The sequence below is a fragment of the Pseudophryne corroboree genome, chromosome 4 (genome assembly GCF_028390025.1).
Source record: "Pseudophryne corroboree isolate aPseCor3 chromosome 4, aPseCor3.hap2, whole genome shotgun sequence".
Taxonomy (NCBI): Eukaryota; Metazoa; Chordata; class Amphibia; order Anura; family Myobatrachidae; genus Pseudophryne; species Pseudophryne corroboree.
Genome location: NC_086447.1, coordinates 452406471 through 452427931, shown reverse-complemented (window position 1 = coordinate 452427931; position 21461 = coordinate 452406471). Strand labels below are relative to the sequence as shown.

The 21461-nt window shown below is 47.2% G+C and overlaps 2 protein-coding genes across 5 annotated transcripts in view; one reads left to right on the top strand and one right to left on the bottom strand.

The window, feature by feature from the left end:
- Nucleotides 1–18602, bottom strand: part of CASP8AP2 (caspase 8 associated protein 2) — a 158859-nt gene extending 140257 nt beyond the window's left edge. The window contains exons 1-3 of one of the 4 annotated variants that reach the window (XM_063916987.1): nt 18516–18602; nt 16484–16558; nt 15783–15851 (exon numbers count right to left, since the gene is read on the bottom strand). In XM_063916987.1, coding sequence (XP_063773057.1) covers nt 15783–15851; nt 16484–16508 — 94 coding nt within the window. In that variant the 5' untranslated portion in view covers nt 16509–16558; nt 18516–18602. Of the gene's footprint in view, nt 1–15782; nt 15852–16483; nt 16559–18079; nt 18302–18515 lie in introns of those variants that run through there. The other 3 variants (XM_063916986.1, XM_063916989.1, XM_063916988.1) reach the window with 3 other exon arrangements.
- MDN1 (midasin AAA ATPase 1) overlaps nt 18599–21461 on the top strand; it is a 695825-nt gene continuing 692962 nt past the window's right edge. The window contains exon 1 of the mRNA XM_063916985.1: nt 18599–18789. Coding sequence (XP_063773055.1) covers nt 18703–18789 — 87 coding nt within the window. The 5' untranslated portion in view covers nt 18599–18702. The remainder of the gene's footprint in view (nt 18790–21461) is intronic.

Below are 21461 nucleotides of genomic sequence, written 5' to 3'. Positions count from 1 at the left end.
GTCTGCTTCCCAGTTGTCCACTCCCGGAATGAACACTGCTGCCAGTGCTATCACATGATTTTCCGCCCAGCGAAGAATCCTTGCAGCTTCTGCCATTGCCCTCCTGCTTCTTGTGCCGCCCTGTCTGTTTACGTGGGCGACTGCCGTGATGTTGTCTGACTGGATCAACACCGGCTGACCCTGAAGCAGAGGTCTTGCTTGGCTTAGAGCATTGTAAATGGCCCTTAGTTCCAGGATATTTATGTGAAGTGACGTTTCCAGGCTTGACCACAAGCCCTGGAAATTTCTTCCCTGTGTGACTGCTCCCCAGCCTCTCAGGCTGGCATCCGTGGTCACCAGGACCCAGTCGTGAATGCCGAATCTGCGGCCCTCTAGAAGATGAGCACTCTGCAACCACCACAGGAGAGACACCCTTGTCCTTGGGGACAGGGTTATACGCTGATGCATGTGAAGATGCGATCCGGACCATTTGTCCAGCAGATCCCACTGAAATGTTCTTGCGTGGAATCTGCCGAATGGAATCGCTTCGTAGGAAGCCACCATTTTTCCCAGGACCCTTGTGCATTGATGCACTGAGACCCGGTCTGGTTTCAGGAGGTTTCTGACTAACTCGGATAACTCCCTGGCTTTCTCCTCCGGGAGAAACACCTTTTTCTGGACTGTGTCCAGAATCATCCCTAGGAACAGCAGACGTGTCGTCGGAATCAGCTGTGATTTTGGGATATTTAGAATCCACCCGTGCTGCCGTAACACTACTTGAGATAGTGCTACTCCGACTACTAACTGTTCCTTGGATCTTGCCCTTATCAGGAGATCGTCCAAGTAAGGGATAATTAAGACGCCTTTTCTTCGAAGAAGTATCATCATTTCGGCCATTACCTTGGTAAAGACCCGGGGTGCCGTGGACAATGCAAACGGCAGCGTCTGAAACTGATAGTGACAGTTCTGTACCACAAACCTGAGGTACCCTTGGTGAGAAGGGTAAATTGGGACATGGAGGTAAGCATCCTTGATGTCCAGAGACACCATATAGTCCCCTTCTTCCAGGTTCGCGATCACTGCTCTGAGTGACTCCATCTTGAACTTGAACCTTTGTATGTAAGTGTTCAAGGATTTCAGATTTAAAATAGGTCTCACCGAGCCGTCCGGCTTCGGTACCACAAACAGCGTTGAATAATACCCCTTGCCCTGTTGCAGGAGGGGTACCTTGATTATCACCTGCTGAGAATACAGCTTGTGAATGGCCTCCAATACCGCCTCCCTGTCGGAGGGAGACGTCGGTAAAGCAGACTTTAGGAAACGGCGAGGGGGAGAGGTCTCGAATTCCAATTTGTACCCCTGAGATACCACCTGAAGGACCCAGGGGTCTACTTGCGAGTGAGCCCACTGCGCGCTGAAATTCTTGAGACGTGCCCCCACCGTGCCTAAGTCCGCTTGTAAAGCCCCAGCGTCATGCTGTGGACTTGGCAGAAGCGGGAGAGGGCTTCTGCTCCTGGGAATTGGCTGTCTGTTGCAGCCTTTTTCCCCTTCCTCTGCCCCGGGGCAGAAATGAGGAGCCTTTCGCTCGCTTGCCCTTATGGGGACGAAAGGACTGCGCCTGATAATACGGCGTCTTCTTATGTTGAGAGGCGACCTGGGGTAAAAATGTGGATTTCCCAGCCGTTGCCGTGGCCACCAGGTCTGAAAGACCTACCCCAAATAACCCCTCCCCTTTATAAGGCAATACTTCCATATGCCGTTTGGAATCCGCATCACCTGACCACTGTCGCGTCCATAACCCTCTTCTGGCAGAAATGGACAGCGCACTTACTCTTGATGCCAGTCGGCAAATATCCCGCTGTGCATCACGCATATATAGAAATGCATCTTTTAAATGCTCTATAGTCAGTAATATACTGTCCCTGTCTAGGGTATCAATATTTTCAGTCAGGGAATCCGACCAAGCCAACCCAGCACTGCACATCCAGGCTGAGGCGATTGCTGGTCGCAGTATAACACCAGTATGTGTGTAAATACATTTTAGGATACCCTCCTGCTTTCTATCAGCAGGATCCTTAAGGGCGGCCGTCTCAGGAGAGGGTAGAGCCACCTGTTTTGATAAGCGTGTGAGTGCTTTATCCACCCTAGGGGGTGTTTCCCAACGCGCCCTAATCTCTGGCGGGAAAGGATATAATGCCAATAATTTTTTAGAAATTATCAGTTTTTTATCGGGGGAAACCCACGCTTCATCACACACCTCATTTAATTCCTCAGATTCAGGAAAAACTACAGGTAGTTTTTTCTCACCGAACATAATACCCTTTTTAGTGGTACTGGTATTATCAGAAATATGTAAAACATTTTTCATTGCCTCAATCATGTAACGTGTGGCCCTATTGGAAGTCACGTTTGTCTCTTCCCCGTCGACACTGGAGTCAGTATCCGTGTCGACGTCTGTATCTACCATCTGAGGTAACGGGCGTTTTAGAGCCCCTGATGGCTTTTGAGACGCCTGGACAGGCACAAGCTGAGTAGCCGGCTGTCTCATGTCGTCAACTGTCTTTTGCGAAGAGCTGACACTGTCACGTAATTCCTTCCATAAGCTCATCCACTCAGGTGTCGACTCCCTAGGGGGTGACATCTCTATTATAGGCAATTGCTCCGCCTCCACATCATTTTCCTCCTCATACATGTCGACACAACGTACCGACACACAGCACACACACAGGGAATGCTCTGACAGAGGACAGGACCCCACTAGCCCTTTGGGGAGACAGAGGGAGAGTATGCCAGCACACACCAGAGCGCTATATATATATATATACAGGGATAACCTTATATAAGTGTTTTTCCCCCTTATAGCTGCAATATTGTTAATATTACGCCAATTAGTGCCCCCCTCTCTTTTTTACCCTGTTTCTGTAGTGCAGGACTGCAGGGGAGAGTCAGGGAGACGTCCTTCCAGCGGAGCTGTGAGGGAAAATGGCGCCTGTGTGCTGAGGAGATAGGCTCCGCCCCCTTCTCGGCGGATAGACATAAGGATATCCTTACAAAGAAATAAGGATCAAATAAGGTTAGTGTTAAAAAATAATATAAAAAAATAAAAATAAATAAGGGGCAGACTAGATGGGCCAAGTGGTTCTTATCTGCCGACAAATTCTATGTTTCTATGCCTTTTCTCCCGCTTTTATGTGGAATCTGGCAGGGGTTAAAATTCATCCATATAGCCCTGGGGGCTATATGTGATGTATTTTTGCCAGCCAAGGTGTTTTTATTGCTGCTCAGGGCGCCCCCCCCTAGCGCCCTGCACCCTCAGTGACCGAAGTGTGCTGAGGAGCAATGGTGCACAGCTGCAGTGCTGTGCGCTACCTTGGTGAAGACAGGATGTCTTCTGCCGCCGATTTTCCGGACCTCTTCTTGCTTCTGGCTCTGTAAGGGGGCCGGCGGCGCGGCTCTGGGACCGGACTCCGAGGCTGGGCCTGTGTTCGGTCCCTCTGGAGCTAATGGTATCCAGTAGCCTAAGAAGCCCAATCCACTCTGCAAGCAGGTGAGTTCGCTTCTTCTCCCCTTAGTCCCTCGATGCAGTGAGCCTGTTGCCAGCAGGTCTCACTGAAAATAAAAAACCTAAAACTAAACTTTCACTAAGAAGCTCAGGAGAGCCCCTAGTGTGCACCCTTCTCGGCCGGGCACAAAAATCTAACTGAGGCTTGGAGGAGGGTCATAGGGGGAGGAGCCAGTGCACACCAGGTAGTCCTAAAGCTTTACTTTTGTGCCCAGTCTCCTGCGGAGCCGCTAATCCCCATGGTCCTTACGGAGTTCCCAGCATCCACTAGGACGTCAGAGAAATTATTATTATTTTTTTTTTAATATATAGACACATTTATAGGTTGCCACTAGCAACTTTGTAACTGGCCAATCATATTTTGCCACGTTTGAAAGCGTCCCTAAGGTCTCCATAGGAACGATGAACTTAGCCTATAAGAATGGAGCCGTGGGTGACGTACTTCCGCTACCGTGCGTTCCAGTGGTGCCGGGTAATGACATGTTCTACACGTGGGTGTTGTTGTAAGCGCTCACATTGGCTAGCCTGTAGAGTGTACTTCGGGCTGTGTGTTAAACTATTTCCGTTGGGACCGCTGGTGACGTACTTCCGTTTAGTGCGTTCCACCCGTGTGTTCCACGTCACCAGCGGTCCCAACGGAAATAGTTTAACACACAGCCCGAAGTACACTCTACAGGCTAGCCAATGTGAGCGCTTACACCACCCACGTGTAGAACATGTCATTACCCGGCACCGCACACATAGTGCTACCCAATCTGAATAACAGTGGGTGGGACTATACAGAGCATAAATAGAGAGCTCTGTGATCCATTACACTACCCTGAGGAAGACCATACGAGTCGAAACGCGTTGGTGGAGTGTTTTTAACTTGGGACACCCGGACCTGTACCTGTGGCATCCAGCCTAGTGGTGAGAATAGATGGGCCCTTTTTGTTCGATATCCACTGAGTTGTGAAATTCAATCTATGACCCAGGTCAGGCTTTGACAGCTTGGTGTCCCATTTGTTGTTTTATTTGTTATTTTATGTACCCAATAAACACCGTTTTTATTTACAAACGGTTGTGTGTTTTGGGAATCAAATCAATTGTGTGGGGAGGAAAAGAAAACGCTACGGGATTTGACCGTATCCATTTCAAGTAAGCACACGTGTAAGCATGTTTGATATCTTACATTTTAATTACATATACTGTATATAAAGTTGTACAGGTATGAGAAATGTTCTTTTAGCCTGAGACCTGCTTTTATTATTATTTTTCACGACCTACTGGTACGGATTTGTGAGGAAATTCTTGACAGCGGGGGAAGAATTTTAAAGAAACCTTTACATGAACTTACAATACTCGCTACAAGTAAGCATACGTGTAAGCGTGATTTTCTTCTGGCTGTATGAATTAGGTTCACTTTGGTGCCAATCGGGGACGTATAAAGTAAAGATACCTTTATAAGCATAGGACCTTTTTCTCTATGTAAGCCTAAGAGTGAGCATCCATTCCTTTGATCAGTGCACGATTTTGAGGTGACCCTATAATCTCTGAAGTTCACGGAATTAAAGAGTATTATCGGATCTTCCCTTATTACCTCTTATCCAGACTTTTAAAACTATACTACACATTGGATTTCTTTGTATGTTCTCTTTTACATATGGTATCCATTTGGAGGAGATCGTCTCTCGGTTGTATTTAAGGAAACAAGACATTGGGACTTTTTGAAAATTATATATGGACCGTTCTCGAAAATAAGTATCTATTACCCTTCATTTGTTTGGCGCAGATTGAATATCACATCTTTGTTCTATGTTCCCTATTTATTCCTGTTTTGATAACACTGGAAGATTTTCGTTTGCTGCCTCCACTGTTCCAGCGCAGGTGTATACTATTTTTTCTTTGTATAATGATTTTTTTATACTGGCAAGGTCTCCTGTTTGCTTAAAAACATCACACAAGTGGTAGTTCAAGTTATTTGAAGCCAGTGTACACGGGGGGCTCTAGCGGGTCCCCCCCCAGGAGGGTCCCATATGCTGCGCCCGTGTTCAGCCGCAGTTTGAACCGGGGGACCCCCCTAGCGGGGCCCCCGGTTTGTACTCATAACAGTCGTTACCTTCAGGCATATGTTAGGGGCGAGCAGTGGTTTTGAAAGCCAAGGCGCAGTGCCCTGCTGAACCATCCCCCCTCAGGGCGGTGGGCCTGCAGCGGGGGAATCGGCTCTGCACCTCGCAAGGCCAATGACGGTTCAACCACCCCCCCACCCCAATCCAAGGGTGCAGGTATACTGTCGCCCAAACAGCATACCGAAAATAAACGTTTAAATGAAACTGAAGAAAACTCTATGGGGCTGCAGAGATGTGCATCCTCTCCTGAGGGTACTAAACGGCCTGTGGAAGGGGGCATAGAGGGGAGGAGCCGGCACAACCAGTGAGGAAATTTAAAGTGCACTGGCTGCATTGGACCCCATCTATATGGGATGCAGTTAATTTACCTCCAATCAAAAGCCCGACGGTCGAAATCCCGACAGTAATTGACAGACGGTCAAAATCCCGACATTTAAAATGCAGACAAGGTCAAAATGCCGACATGAGTTTTTCATTGAAACCGACTTGTTCATACTTTACCATCCCAGTGGACATTGAGGGGGAATATAATAGTGTGCCGAACGCAGCGAGCCATGTGAGGGGGGCGCGGCACACTTATATGGTGTCCATGTCGACATACTCACACAAATAAAACAATGAAAAAACGCATGGTATTTTGACCTGTCGACATTTTACATGTCGGTATTTTAAATGTCAGTATTTTGTCCATGTCGGGATTTTGACCATCGGTCAATTGCAGTCGGGATTTCGTCCGTCGGGATTTTGATTGGAGGTATTTCATACCGATTTCATCTATACCCCCTCGTACTAATCTCCCCAATATCACTTGTGGATGCTAGAGAAACATTGTTTATATACCATGTACTTGTCCTACATTATTGTTGTAGTGCAATGTGGTGTTTTCTTGTTATGCTCATTTGTCTATGTACGCTGTTAAGCACTGCGGAACCCTTGTGGTGCCACATCATTTTAACTACTAAAAAAAGGCAAAAAAACAGTATTGTAATACTCTTTTGGGCATCAACGGCCTTTAGGCTCTTCCACTGGATTTGTCGAGTTCTTTGATCCTCACCTGGGGGGCAGGGGTGGTGGACTGTAAGCTCTTTTGCATGGCTACTGCATCCACAGGGCTTGGCAGAAAGGTGGACTTCCCAGGACCGAGCCTTTCCCTCAGACTGGTGCCATATATAATATTAAACATGGCCCCCACTAAATTTCCAGGTCACATCTCTTTATGCCCGGTTTCAGTATAACCAAAAGAGCCTCGCCTGTTTCTGAGTTAAAAAGAATTCTTACTTGGCTATATCGCCGCACGCTGCCGAGAAACTCCTCAGCCGCGCGGCGCTGTATGTCTGTCTCTGTCTCTCCCCCTCCCGCTGGCTGGCGCACGCCGGAACCGCTGTTAGAAGGTCCCGTAGCGGCGCCTGTGCACCGCTTCTTCTCCGCTCTGCAGCTCGCCGCTCTGCCGTCTCTCCCTGCACGCAGGGAAGACAAGCTGAGTCTCGCGCCGAACTTAGCTCCCGCCGCCGGCCGCTGTGGATAGCCTTCTATAAAGAGGGGGATTAAGGTATAATAAAGCAAGCATATGAGACAAATAGAAACTAAAAAATAAATAAATAAATATATAGCTACATGAAAGAACCTAGCCTAAGCTACTTCTTCTATCCTCATTTAACCAGTACTTACTATTAGCTTGTTGGAGGATCTCCTGTGGAGAGATGCAGGTCCCTTCAAAAGGGATCTTTGTCTCTCCAATATAAAGCGGCTTTGTCTTCCTTTTATTAGGTGGACGCAGCACACTGTATTATTATAGTCAGGAGCTCTTTGCTCCCACGTGCTGCACCTCCAGCACAATTTTTTAAACTGAGGGAGAAGGGATGTGAAGGGGGAGGAGCCGGCTGTGCAGACAATGCTAATTTTAGATTATGCCACACCTCCGGTTGCAAGCTTCACACCCCTACTGTATAGGACTCCACTGTCCCCTAGTGGATGAAAGAGAAATAGGGGCTACTCTACCCTATAATTTTGTATAGAAAAGACCAAAAAAAAAAGCAAAAATACAGCGCACAGGGATTAAATATCTACACAATTTATTAAAACACAAAATATAAAAAAGGTCACATCCACCGGCCGCTTCTTCAATTTCACAGCACTAAATCAGATAGCATATCTATTACATATAATACAGTATCAATTCAGCAGCAAGTGTGGCAAAGAGATTCTCTTCTATGGTTTACTGGTATATGCAAACAGTGTAGCACATAAAAAGTTAGTTTGATTCATCTATGCCGATTTAGATATGATATTCTGTTGCAGATAAACGGAGACACAGCTGGAGTAATGTTAAAGTCACCATATAAGATCTTTTAGATTCAATATCCAGAGGAATCTAATATATCAATTTATTGCACTAGTGTTTATGTCTGGCCAGACAATAAAATATCATCGTGGTCTCACCACTCCACACTTTTCTGCTGCAAAATGTGTCCTCCCCAGCTGCTGGTGCTTTTTACTTTTTCTTGCAAACACCTCTGGGGGACTGATGAGAAATGGTCTTTAAATGCTGCAGAATATTGTGTAGAGTTTCTCCGACTTAGGTGGTGATTAGAATTAGAAGATATTTATATTGTTTAGGACAGTGGTTCTCAAACTCGGCCCTCAGGACCCCACACAGTGTATGTTTTGCAGGTAACCCAGCTAGTGCACAGGTGTATTAATTACTCAGACACATTTTAAAAGGTCTGCAGGTGGAGCTAATTATCTCACTTGTGATTCTGTGAGGAGACCGGCAAAACATGCACCGTGTGGGGTCCTGAGGACCGAGTTTGAGAACCTGTGGTTTAGGAGGTTGCTCCTGACAGGCTTCTAAGAGGTACAATTTGAACATCCATTCTAGGTTAAATCCTTATCACAGGCACAATACATGAAGTGCTGTGGTTTTGCTGGCCCGGTTTCTCTGGACAGGCTCAGAAAGAATACTTAATAAAATATATATAAGAAAATGGCTAGTTCTGCGCTACACAAATGTCTAAGCTGCCCCACTGAAGGAACCCACCTGTTAATAAGGGCTCCAAAAAAATAAAAAAGCTAAAAAACCCCCAAAAATAAATAAATCAGAGGGCACTAAGTCTTATATTTGTTTTACCACCTAAAACTTATGAGTTCCATATAGCAGTCAGCAATTAATACAAACATTAGTTTAATTAAAAGGTATTGACCTCTCATCAGTAATATATTAACATACAGTAACTACATAAAATTGGCTGTATAATTCAACTCAATGGTTTCACAGTACACAATTATCTCCAAGATTTTCAAGATGTTAACCTCTTGGACTTGGCTCAATGGCCTTCAAACTGATGAAACACATGGACATAGTGGTGAATAGAATAGGCTTGTGTGATAACCGAGCGAAGTGCTTTGTAAAGAACAAGCAGGGAATGTGTGTGGCGGACAGAAGTAGTCTTGTCAAAGTAAATCCACAGAGCTTGGCTATAACTAGCCAAGATAGATTATTTCTGTCTTGGGAAGCGACCATAGGAGGGGAAAAAAAAAAAAACAAAAAAAAAACCTGAAAATAAGATTTTACTTACCGATAAATCTATTTCTCGTAGTCCGTAGTGGATGCTGGGGACTCCGTCAGGACCATGGGGATTAGCGGCTCCGCAGGAGACAGGGCACAAAAATAAAGCTTTAGGATCAGGTGGTGTGCACTGGCTCCTCCCCCTATGACCCTCCTCCAAGCCTCAGTTAGGATACTGTGCCCGGACGAGCGTACACAATAAGGAAGGATTTTGAATCCCGGGTAAGACTCATACCAGCCACACCAATCACACCGTACAACTTGTGATCTAAACCCAGTTAACAGTATGACAACGTAGGAGCCTCTGAACAGACGGCTCACAACAAGAACAACCCAATTTTTTTGTAACAATAACTATGTACAAGTATTGCAGACAATCCGCACTTGGGATGGGCGCCCAGCATCCACTACGGACTACGAGAAATAGATTTATCGGTAAGTAAAATCTTATTTTCTCTAACGTCCTAGTGGATGCTGGGGACTCCGTAAGGACCATGGGGATTATACCAAAGCTCCCAAACGGGCGGGAGAGTGCGGATGACTCTGCAGCACCGAATGAGAGAACTCCAGGTCCTCTTTAGCCAGGGTATCAAATTTGTAGAATTTTACAAACGTGTTCTCCCCCGACCACGTAGCTGCTCGGCAGAGTTGTAATGCCGAGACCCCTCGGGCAGCCGCCCAGGATGAGCCCACCTTCCTTGTGGAATGGGCCTTGACAGATTTAGGCTGTGGCAGGCCTGCCACAGAATGTGCAAGTTGAATTGTGCTACAAATCCAACGAGCAATCGTCTGCTTAGAAGCAGGAGCACCCAGCTTGTTGGGTGCATACAGTATAAACAGCGAGTCAGATTTTCTGACTCCAGCCGTCCTTGAAATATATATTTTCAATGCCCTGACAACGTCCAGCAACTTGGAATCCTCCAAATCGCTAGTAGCCGCAGGCACCACAATAGGCTGGTTCAGGTGAAACGCTGACACCACCTTAGGCAGAAAATGAGGACGCGTCCGCAGTTCTGCCCTGTCCGAATGGAAAATCAGATATGGGCTTTTATACGATAAAGCCGCCAATTCTGACACTCTCCTGGCTGAAGCCAGGGCCAGTAGCATGGTTACTTTCCATGTAAGATATTTCAAATCCGCTGATTTGAGTGGCTCGAACCAATGGGATTTGCGAAAATTCAAAACTACATTAAGGTCCCACGGAGCCACTGGGGGCACAACCGGGGGCTGTATATGTAGTACTCCTTTTACAAAAGTCTGAACTTCAGGAACTGAAGCCAAGTCTTTCTGGAAGAAAATCGACAGGGCCGAAATTTGAACCTTAATGGACCCCAACTTGAGGCCCATAGACAATCCTGTTTGCAGGAAATGTAGGAATCGACCCAATTGAAATTCCTCCGTGGGGGCCTTCCTGGCCTCACACCACGCAACATATTTTCTCCAAATGCGGTGATAATGTTGTGCAGTCACCTCCTTCCTGGCTTTAACCAGTGTAGGAATGACCTCTTCTGGAATGCCTTTTTCCCTTAGAATTCGGCGTTCAACCGCCACGCCGTCAAACGCAGCCGCGGTAAGTCTTGGAATAGACACGGTCCCTGCTGAATCAGGTCCCGTCTTAGAGGTAGAAGCCACGGATTTTCCGTGAGCATCTCCTGAAGTTCCGGGTACCAAGTTCTTCTTGGCCAATCCGGAGCCACGAGTATCGTTCTTACTCCCCTTTGCCGTATAATTCTCAGTACTTTGGGTATGAGAGGCAGAGGAGGAAACACATACACTGACTGGAACACCCACGGTGTTACCAGAGCGTCCACAGCTATTGCCTGAGGGTCTCTTGACCTGGCGCAATACCTGTCCAGTTTTTTGTTGAGGCGAGACGCCATCATATCCACCTTTGGTTTTTCCCAACGGTTCACAATCATGTGGAAGACTTCTGGATGAAGTCCCCACTCTCCCGGGTGTAGATCGTGTCTGCTGGGGAAGTCTGCTTCCCAGTTGTCCACTCCCGGAATGAACACTGCTGACAGAGCTATCACATGATCTTCCGCCCAGCGAAGAATCCTTGCAGCTTCTGCCATTGCTCTCCTGCTTCTTGTGCCGCCCTGTCTGTTTACGTGGGCGACTGCCGTGATGTTGTCCGACTGGATCAACACCGGCTGACCCTGAAGCAGGGGTTTTGCCAGGCTTAGAGCATTGTAAATCGCTCTTAGCTCCAGTATATTTATGTGAAGAGACATCTCCAGGCTTGACCATACTCCCTGGAAGTTTCTTCCCTGTGTGACCGCTCCCCAGCCTCTCAGACTGGCATCCGTGGTCACCAGGACCCAGTCCTGTATGCCGAATCTGCGGCCCTCTAACAGATGAGCACTCTGCAACCACCACAGAAGAGACACCCTTGTCCGTGGCGATAAGGTTAACCGCTGATGCATCTGCAGATGCGATCCGGACCATTTGTCCAGCAGATCCCACTGAAAAGTTCGTGCGTGGAATCTGCCGAATGGGATTGCTTCGTAAGAAGCCACCATCTTTCCCAGGACTCTTGTGCATTGATGCACAGACACTTTTCCTGGTTTTAGGAGGTTCCTGACAAGTTCGGATAACTCCTTGGCTTTCTCCTCCGGAAGAAACACCTTTTTCTGAACCGTGTCCAGAATCATTCCCAGGAACAGCAGACGTGTCGTCGGGGTCAACTGAGATTTTGGAAAATTCAGAATCCACCCGTGTTGTTGCAGCACTACTTGAGTTAGTGCTACTCCGTCCTCCAGCTGTTCTCTGGACCTTGCCCTTATCAGGAGATCGTCCAAGTAAGGGATAATTAATACGCCTCTTCTTCGCAGAAGAATCATCATTTCGGCCATTACCTTGGTAAAGACCCGAGGTGCCGTGGACAATCCAAACGGCAGCGTCTGAAACTGATAATGACAGTTTTGCACCACGAACCTGAGGTACCCTTGATGTGAAGGGCAAATTGGGACATGCAGGTAAGCATCCTTTATGTCCAGGGACACCATAAAGTCCCCTTCTTCCAGATTCGCTATCACTGCTCTGAGTGATTCCATCTTGAACTTGAATTTTTGTATGTACAGGTTCAAAGATTTCAGATTTAGAATAGGTCTTACCGAGCCGTCCGGCTTCGGTACCACAAATAGCGTGGAGTAATACCCCTTTTCCTGTTGTAGGAGGGGTACCTTGACTATCACCTGCTGAGAAAACAGCTTGTGAATGGCTTCCAATACCGTCGCCCTGTCTGAGGGAGACGTTGGCAAAGCAGACTTTAGGAACCGGCGAGGGGGAGACTTCTCGAATTCCAACCTGTAACCCAGAGATACTACCTGCAGGATCCAGGGGTCCACCTGTGAGCAAGCCCACTGCGCGCTGAAATTCTTGAGTCGACCCCCCACCGTTCCTGAGTCCGCTTGTAAAGCCCCAGCGTCATGCTGAGGGCTTTGCAGAACCCGCGGAGGGCTTCTGTTCCTGGGAAGGAGCTGCTTGCTGCCCTCTCTTACCCTTTCCTCTGCCTCGGGGCAGATATGACTGTCCTTTTGCCCGCTTCTTATAGGACCGAAAAGGACTGCGGCTGAAAAGACGGTGTCTTTTTCTGTTGGGAGGGGGTCTGAGGTAAAAAGGTGGATTTCCCGGCAGTTGCCGTGGCCACCAAATCCGATAGACCGATGCCAAATAATTCCTCCCCTTTATACGGCAATACTTCCATATGCCGTTTGGAATCCGCATCACCTGACCACTGTCGAGTCCATAAACTTCTTCTGGCAGATATGGACATCGCACTTACTCTCGATGCCAGAGTGCAAATATCCCTCTGAGCATCTCGCATATAAAGAAAAGCATCCTTTAATTGCTCTAAAGTCTGTAAAATACTGTCCCTATCCAGGGTATCAATATTTTCAGTCAGGGAATCCGACCAGACCACCCCAGCACTGCACATCCAGGCTGAGGCGATGGCTGGTCGCAGTATAACACCAGTATGTGTGTATATACTTTTTAGGGTAGTTTCCAGCCTCCTATCAGCTGGATCCTTGAGGGCGGCCGTATCGGGAGACGGTAACGCCACTTGTTTTGATAAGCGTGTGAGCGCCTTATCCACCTTAGGGGGTGTTTCCCAGCGCGCCCTAACCTCTGGCGGGAAAGGGTATAATACCAATAACTTTTTTGAAATTAGCACTTTTCTATCTGGGTTAACCCACGCTTCATCACATACATCATTCAATTCCTCTGATTCAGGAAAAACTACAGGTAGTTTTTTCACCCCCCACATAATACCCCTTTTTGTGGTACTTGTAGTATCAGAGATATGCAAAGCCTCCTTCATTGCCGTGATCATATAACGTGTGGCCCTACTGGAAAATACGTTTGTTTCTTCACCGTCGACACTAGATTCAGTGTCCGTGTCTGGGTCTGTGTCGACCGACTGAGGTAAAGGGCGTTTTACAGCCCCTGACGGTGTCTGAGACGCCTGGGCAGGTACTAACTGGTTTTCCGGCCGTCTCATGTCGTCAACTGATTTTTGTAATGTGCTGACATTATCACGTAATTCCATAAACAAAACCATCCATTCCGGTGTCGACTCCCTGGGGGGTGACATCACCATTACCGGCAATTGCTCTGCCTCCACACCAACATCGTCCTCATACATGTCGACACACACGTACCGACACACAGCAGACACACAGGGAATGCTCTATTGAAGACAGGACCCCACTAGCCCTTTGGGGAGACAGAGGGAGAGTTTGCCAGCACACACCCAAGCGCTATAATATATATGGGAACAACCCTATATAAGTGTTGTATCCTTATAGCAGCTTAAATATAGTAATATCGCCAAAAAAAGTGCCCCCCCTCTCTGTTTTACCCTGTTTCTGTAGTGCAGTGCAGGGGAGAGTCCTGGGAGCCTTCCTCACAGCGGAGCAGAGCAGGAAAATGGCGCTGTGTGCTGAGGAGAATAAGCCCCGCCCCCTATTTCGGCGGGATCTTCTCCGGAGTTTGTGAGATGAGATCTGGCAGGGGTTAAATACATCCATATAGCCTCAAGGGCTATATGTGATGTATTTTTTTAGCCATAAAAAGGTATTATACATTGCTGCCCAGGGCGCCCCCCCAGCGCCCTGCACCCTCCGTGACCGCTGTGTGAAGTGTGCTGACAACAATGGCGCACAGCTGCAGTGCTGTGCGCTACCTCAGGAAGACTGAAAAGTCTTCTGCCGCCTGCTTCTGGACCTCTTCCATCTTCGGCATCTGCAAGGGGGGTCGGCGGCGCGGCTCCGGGACCGGACTCCATGGCTGGGCCTGTGTTCGATCCCTCTGGAGCTAATGGTGTCCAGTAGCCTAAGAAGCCAATCCATCCTGCACGCAGGTGAGTTGACTTCTCTCCCCTAAGTCCCTCGATGCAGTGAGCCTGTTGCCAGCAGGACTCACTGAAAATAAAAAAACCTAAAAACTTTTTCTAAGCAGCTCTTTAGGAGAGCCACCTAGATTGCACCCTGCTCGGACGGGCACAAAAACCTAACTGAGGCTTGGAGGAGGGTCATAGGGGGAGGAGCCAGTGCACACCACCTGATCCTAAAGCTTTATTTTTGTGCCCTGTCTCCTGCGGAGCCGCTAATCCCCATGGTCCTGACGGAGTCCCCAGCATCCACTAGGACGTTAGAGAAAATAAATTACCTGGTATAAGTGGAAGGCAGAAACATATTTGGTCTGGAACGTAGGAACCGTACGGAGTACCGTTTTGTCGTCATGGAAGAGGACAAAAAGGTGGCATAGAAGACTAAACCCCTAACATGGAAACATGCCGAGTTGAGGCAATAGTCATAAGGAAGACCAGCTTCCAAATAACAAACTGAAGATCTGCTGAATGTAAATGCTCAATTGTATAAAAATGACAAATAAACAAAAAACTAAAGTACAGCAAAGGCCTACATAGCTACAACCAAAATGTACCCTACTCCACAGGCACTTAAAGAACACTGGAATTCTCTGGTTGCAGCGGGGGTTGCAGTTTAATTTGACTGCCAGCTCCAGTCCCAACCTGCAATCCCGTGGTACAGCATCCCACCAGCTCTGCAGCATGAGCAAAATATATTAACTCACACTGCACGGTTCCTGCAGTTGAAGAATCAAAAGCATATCTTTGCTTATTATGCCACCAAAAACAAAAGTAACTGCCACAGAAAAAAAAAAAAAAAAAAAAAAGAAGAAAAGAAGGGCAGTCTTAACACTGACACGCCATTAAGCTTCATTTCAAATCATTATCTTTAAACTATAAAGTAGTAACAAAAATACAGAAATATACATAGAGAAATATCAGGGAACTCAGACATACAAAAAATTAGGTAACAAGGGAGTCTCAGTTTAATTGGTTTAAAAAAAAAAAATCTATATAAAAGACATAATGCATACCAGAATTGTAAAATGTTTTTAAACTATTTAAACCACTAATGAAATTAGGTAGTATGCATATCTCATACGTTCCAGAAATACATTGCATGGATAATGGCATCCCACAATACACTGTTTACTGGTTATGTACATCTCCTGAAACAAAAGAAAAGTAAATTACCTGTTAAAGTATCTGTGTCCAAGCCATCATATATATCAACTGAACTGGCATCACTTTTAGCAGGGGAAGCTGGAATAAAAAGGTGTGTATACATAAAGTGTAAAAAAAAAAATAAAAAAAAAAAAATGAAAAAGCCTGAAGTTTATACACTGTGCTTCTGTAAAAGTAGAGTACCCACTATACAATAATTGTGCAAATGCTATATAAAGTTAATAGCTTTAACACCTGTCAAACAAGACAACAGCCTATTTCAGTATTTTCTAAGAACTTCCTATGACCAATCACAGCTGGGAAAAACTTCTAGCTTAAAAAGAACATAAACTGTGTCGCAATTTACAAGTCATTTGGGATGTTTTACTTGTTTATCGTGATGGGAGGTCAGTGGCGGGTTGTTTGGCATACTCAAATGTTTTTTCCATGCTCATCCCGCCCAGACATCCTGGGTTTAGCCGAACAAAATGGCTAAACCCAACCAAAGTGCTGGGCGCAATGCTAAAAGTGCCGTTTGGGCATCCAAACAGGTTACTTTTCACTCATTTCAGCTCACCAGGCAGAGGGACTGTGAGCTGGAATGCCGGCGCTGGCAGCTGTTCGCGCCCAAACGGAGCAACAATTGAATTGTTCTGTCGGGCACCATCTAGTTGCTGTTTCGGATGCATAAAACAATTGAATTTCACCCGAGTTTCACTTGGAACACATACCATAAAGATCTTGAAAATGCATCATGTTGTGGTCTTCAGAGTCCTTGCTTTATTGACATATTAGGGGATATTGGTCTGCGGTAAAAGAAGCTACATTAATAGCGAAAATTTTTTAATTTCGACAATTTGATTATGTAACAGCTGTACAGCTTCACAGATCTTATTTTATTGTTGAAGACATCCAAGGGTGTTACACACTGGCAGATAAAACGCACGATATGAACGTTCTCGTTCATTAATGAACGAGAACTCGTTCATATCGTGCAGTGTGTAGGCACCAACGATTAACGATGCACTGCCCCGCGCTGGTTAATTGTTGGTGCCCCGTCGCTTATGCATGCAGGCCAATATGGTCGAGATTGTACATAATAGCATGCAGTACTATGGAGCCGGGCAGAGTGAAGAAACTTCACTCCCCCCCCCCTGCCGCCGGGTCACCCGTCGGCAGATCGGTAAGTGTGTAGGGTCCATTATTACTGTAATTCTCTGTGCAGTGGGCCATGTGGGGAGATGTATTAAGCCAGAAGGGATAAAGCAGTGCTAAGTGCAAGGTGATAACGCAGCAGCCAGTCAGCTCCTGTCATTTTTCAAATCCATAATGATTGGCTGGTGCAGTTTCACCTTGCACTTATCACTTCTTTATCCCTTCTCCAGGCTGAATACATCTGCCCCATGGTTAACATAGCTGCCTCACAGCACTGAGGTCATAAACTAAATTCCTGACTTTTACTGGCCCTACACACTTTGCGATCCACCCGACGGCGGATACGGCCAACGGGCGACCGGGTGGGGAGTGAAGTTTCTTCACTCCACCCGTCACCGTAGCAGTGCAGGCAAATATGGACGATCTCGTCCATATTGGCCTGCATGCACAAGCGACGGGGCACCAGCGATGAACGAGCGCAGGGCCGCGCATCGTTCATCGCTGGTGCCTCCACACTGAAAGATAAGAGCTGGTGCTTTATCTCTCTCCAAAGCTTAGTACATAGACCCAATTGTCAAATGTAATGGCCTCTGTGAGACTTAAAGCTGCAATATTTTTTAAGGGCACCTAATGACCCCATACAGTTAGGACGCAATTGGGCAGAAGTATTAAACCTGGAGAATTGATAAAGTGTGAAGGTGATAACGCACCAGGCGGTCAGCTCCTGTCATTTTTCAAACCCAGACAGTAACTTAACACTTAGGGGCTGACTGGCTGGTGCGTTATCACCTTCCACATAATCACTTCTCCAGGCTTAATACATCTGCCCAATTATTTCTTCCAAAACCCACCTTATAACATAAGTAAATGCGCATACTTACAGCGACGTTACAGGTAGCAGATGCAAAAATAAACATGGACCCCTTATTAACACAATACAGATTGCATCCCTGAGAGCGATACACAATACAGAGTGCATCCCTGACAGCACTACACAATACAGAGTGCATCCCTGACAGCACTACACAATACAGAGTGCATCCCTGACAGCACTACACAATACAGAGTGCTCCTTAGGGACTGCCATTCTAACTCTCCAATAGATCAGGTACCTGCTTATTGTATACTCTTCCCATATAACGCCCCCACCTCACTATTAAACACACTCGTACCATCAGCCTCGCCTCAGCACTGACTCTCCCCCATGTCATGCCCCCCACATAGCATGCACTGCACCCGCATACCATGACAGGCCGCCCCCGCTGGCTATACTGCTGCTGCGGCTGACAACACGGGAACATCCGCCAGAGCCCAAGAGTTTCCTGCAGAGAGCGCGGGAAGTGTGATCTCGCTCGCTGTGCTCTCGCGAGAACAGACCGGAGCCCCCTCCCCCATATCAGCCGCGCCGCCCGGGGAACAATACTATTCGTAATAAAAAAAATAATATATAATTAAAATATTCAGCGAAGCCAGAGATTACAGGTGACGGGCAGCAGGAGGCGGGTGCTGCGGCGTACACGCAGTAACAGCGCCCCGTACACTGTCATCAGGAAGCAACAGCCTATGTGCTATAGGCCGCCCCGATCCTCTTCGCCGGCCGCTGCTCACCTGCTGCTGCTGATCCGGGTCTCGCCTCACAGCCGCCTCTCCGGCAGGGAAGCCGCCGCTGACAGACAGCTGGGAGTCGCGCCGCTGATGACGCTGCTGCTCCCGGAAGTGCTCCCCGCGCCGCCGCTGTAGTCCCCACGTGCGGAGGCGCATTATCAGCGCTGTTGCTGCTCGGCCTGGTCCGGACATGGAGCACCTGCAGCTCAGCCTCTCGGAACTGGACGTGATCGCTCAGAGGAGCGGCGGGGAGCTCAGGCAGTACCTCGCCAAACAGGTAGGGGAGACCCAGGCGGCAAAAGCCCACTCACCCGCGGTGCCGGCACCGGGGCTTATCCCTGCAGCGTTACAAGCTGCCGGCATCGGGCACTGGTAGAGGCGCCCACGGCCGCCGCGCTACTAACCCGGGATGCAGCCTCTTCTTCTTACTTTCCAATAAGGGGCTGCATGAGTGCTGCGGTCTGTCCCGCTGTCCGAACGCTGACCCGCACACTGAGCCATGTAGTAACAGCTGTCCCCTGGCATATAAACGCTGTCATATGGAGTCTAGAGACCTGAGGGTGAGAGCGAGGTGTGGTGTGTGCTGGAAGCATGCATACAGAATCCACGCACTGTCATTCCGCTGTACACAGTGCATACACGACACGTGTAGTCTTTGTTTCTTGAGAGGACATTGCTTGTTGTGTATTACCCCGGTATCGTGCAGATAATTGGCTGCTTTTTATATACACGTTAAGTGCGGTATGCTTGTGTCCAGTATGCAAGTAGCACGACACTTTCCATATTTGTTGAATAAGGTTTCCCCACTGAAATTAATGGGAAAGCTAATTGCATTTAAACTGGGCTGCAAAATAAAAATGTCCACGAAGGAAACAGATTACTGAGCACAGGCTCCCCCTAGATCTAGACAGTGGCTGAATGGCCCTGGGTCTGTAGTGTTTACACAGAAACATAGAATTTGACATCAGATAAGAACCACTTGGCCCAACTAGTCTTCCCCCTTTTTTTTTTTTTTTAAACTATTGTTACCTCAATCCCTGGGGCAGATGTATTGACCTGGAGAAGGCATAATGAAGTGATAAACCAGTGATATGTGCAAGGTGATAAGGTTGCGTCTAGATTCTCTTCGTGCAGAGGACCTTTCCCATAACCCCCTGGGTCCATGTCACAATCTATTTGGAATAGAAAAGTGTGGCGAGCGAAGCGAGACACCGAGCCCGATGCGTGGCGAGCGAAGCGGGCCTGCGAGGGTCCAATGCTGCATAGAAAAAAAAAAATACCCCAAACGAACGGAGAACGAAGAAAACATTTAGGAGTTGTAAGGGCGGAAGTCGTCTCCTGCCCACTCGTTTTGTCACGTCCAGGTCCTTTGCACGAAGGCAACATAGACACAACCAAGGTGATAAAAGCACCAGCCAATCCTATCCTAACTGTTCATTTACATATTGGAGCTGATTGGCTGGTGCCCTTATCACCTTGCACATATCACTGGTTTATCACTTCCTTATGCCTTCTCCAAGTTAGTACATCTGCCCCCCTGTTCGATCCTCATTTCTTTGTTAACATATCCTTATGTAGAGTAACCATATCATCTTTTACCTGGGACGCTCATGGATTACACAGGTTCTGTGGTTGATTAAAACCATCTGAAATGTAGGCTTGAAGCCAGCCACAGAACCTGTGTAATGATATATGTCAAATCTATCATCATGTCTCCCCTTTCCCTTCTCTGCTCCAAACTGTACATGTTAAGATCTTTTAGTCTTTCCTGGTAATTTTTTTGTGATGTAAACCGTGCACGATTTTAGTTGCCCTACTTTGTACACTCTCTAATGTATTAATATCCATCAGGAGGTATGGCCCCCAGAATTGGTCACAGTTTTCTTGATGAGGCCGTACCAATGTCTTATACAGTGGCATTATTACTTCTTTCTTTCTGCTGCTGATTCCTCTCCCAATGCAGCCAAGCATCTGTCTAGCCTTCCTCATTGCTTTGTTACATTGCTTACCTGCCTTCAAGTCACCTGAAGTAGTGACTCCTAGATCCCTTTCCTCCTCAGTAGTTTCCAATATAGTACTATTAATACTATATTTAGCCTTCAGAGTTTTGAGACCCAAATACATCCCACAGTATACCACACTAGTGATGTGATTGGAGTCTTGGAGATTTCCTACTTAGATCTCTTTAGTTTATTTGAATATCTGTTAAATAGGGAAGGAGGGGGGCAGTTGTTTACTTCTGTCATTTGCTTATTCATTTTAGTGGGGTTTCTATAGCTACTGCACTACTCCAATTAAATGACTGGGCCTTTGTTATATTTGATGAGATGTCACTCTGATGTTTCGTTCCTGGATCTGCCCGTTTATGCGCTGTGATGACCAGAATGGTTAGGTTCACTAGGGAGGTCCTGTCCACAGTCTTCTTGTACAATGTTTTGCTGCTTGCTGGGATGACAGATCAGATGAGTAAAGTTGTTAGGAGCCACACCGGTGACCAGTTAATGGGGTCGATTCAACTCACTGACGGTTGAGGAGCCGGCGCTATTCAATCCAGCGTCAAGTGACACTCAATTGTCAGGAATTCTTCTCTCACCCGGGGGATGAGAGAGGAAATCAGACAAGTGCGGCCGGCTTGAGGCTGATTCTGTCGGGAATCACCATCGCTGCGGGGAGTTGAGTCAGAGAATGCCCGTTCTCCCGACAAATCAACCTGTTAAGTCCGGGAGAATGGGCATTCGCCGACTTAACTTGAGCTGAATTGAATAGCGCCGGGAGCCAATTCCCGGGCGCTATTCAACTGTCTGCGAAATGAATCGACCCCAATGAGTTTGGAAGCCTGGGCATAAACAAAAAAATATTTGAAGTATATTTTTAATTTGTGCTAGTGAAGGTTTTTGTCAGGACAGGTGTGAGGCATTAAAAGCATCTTCGAGCCTTTCTGTGAGACTC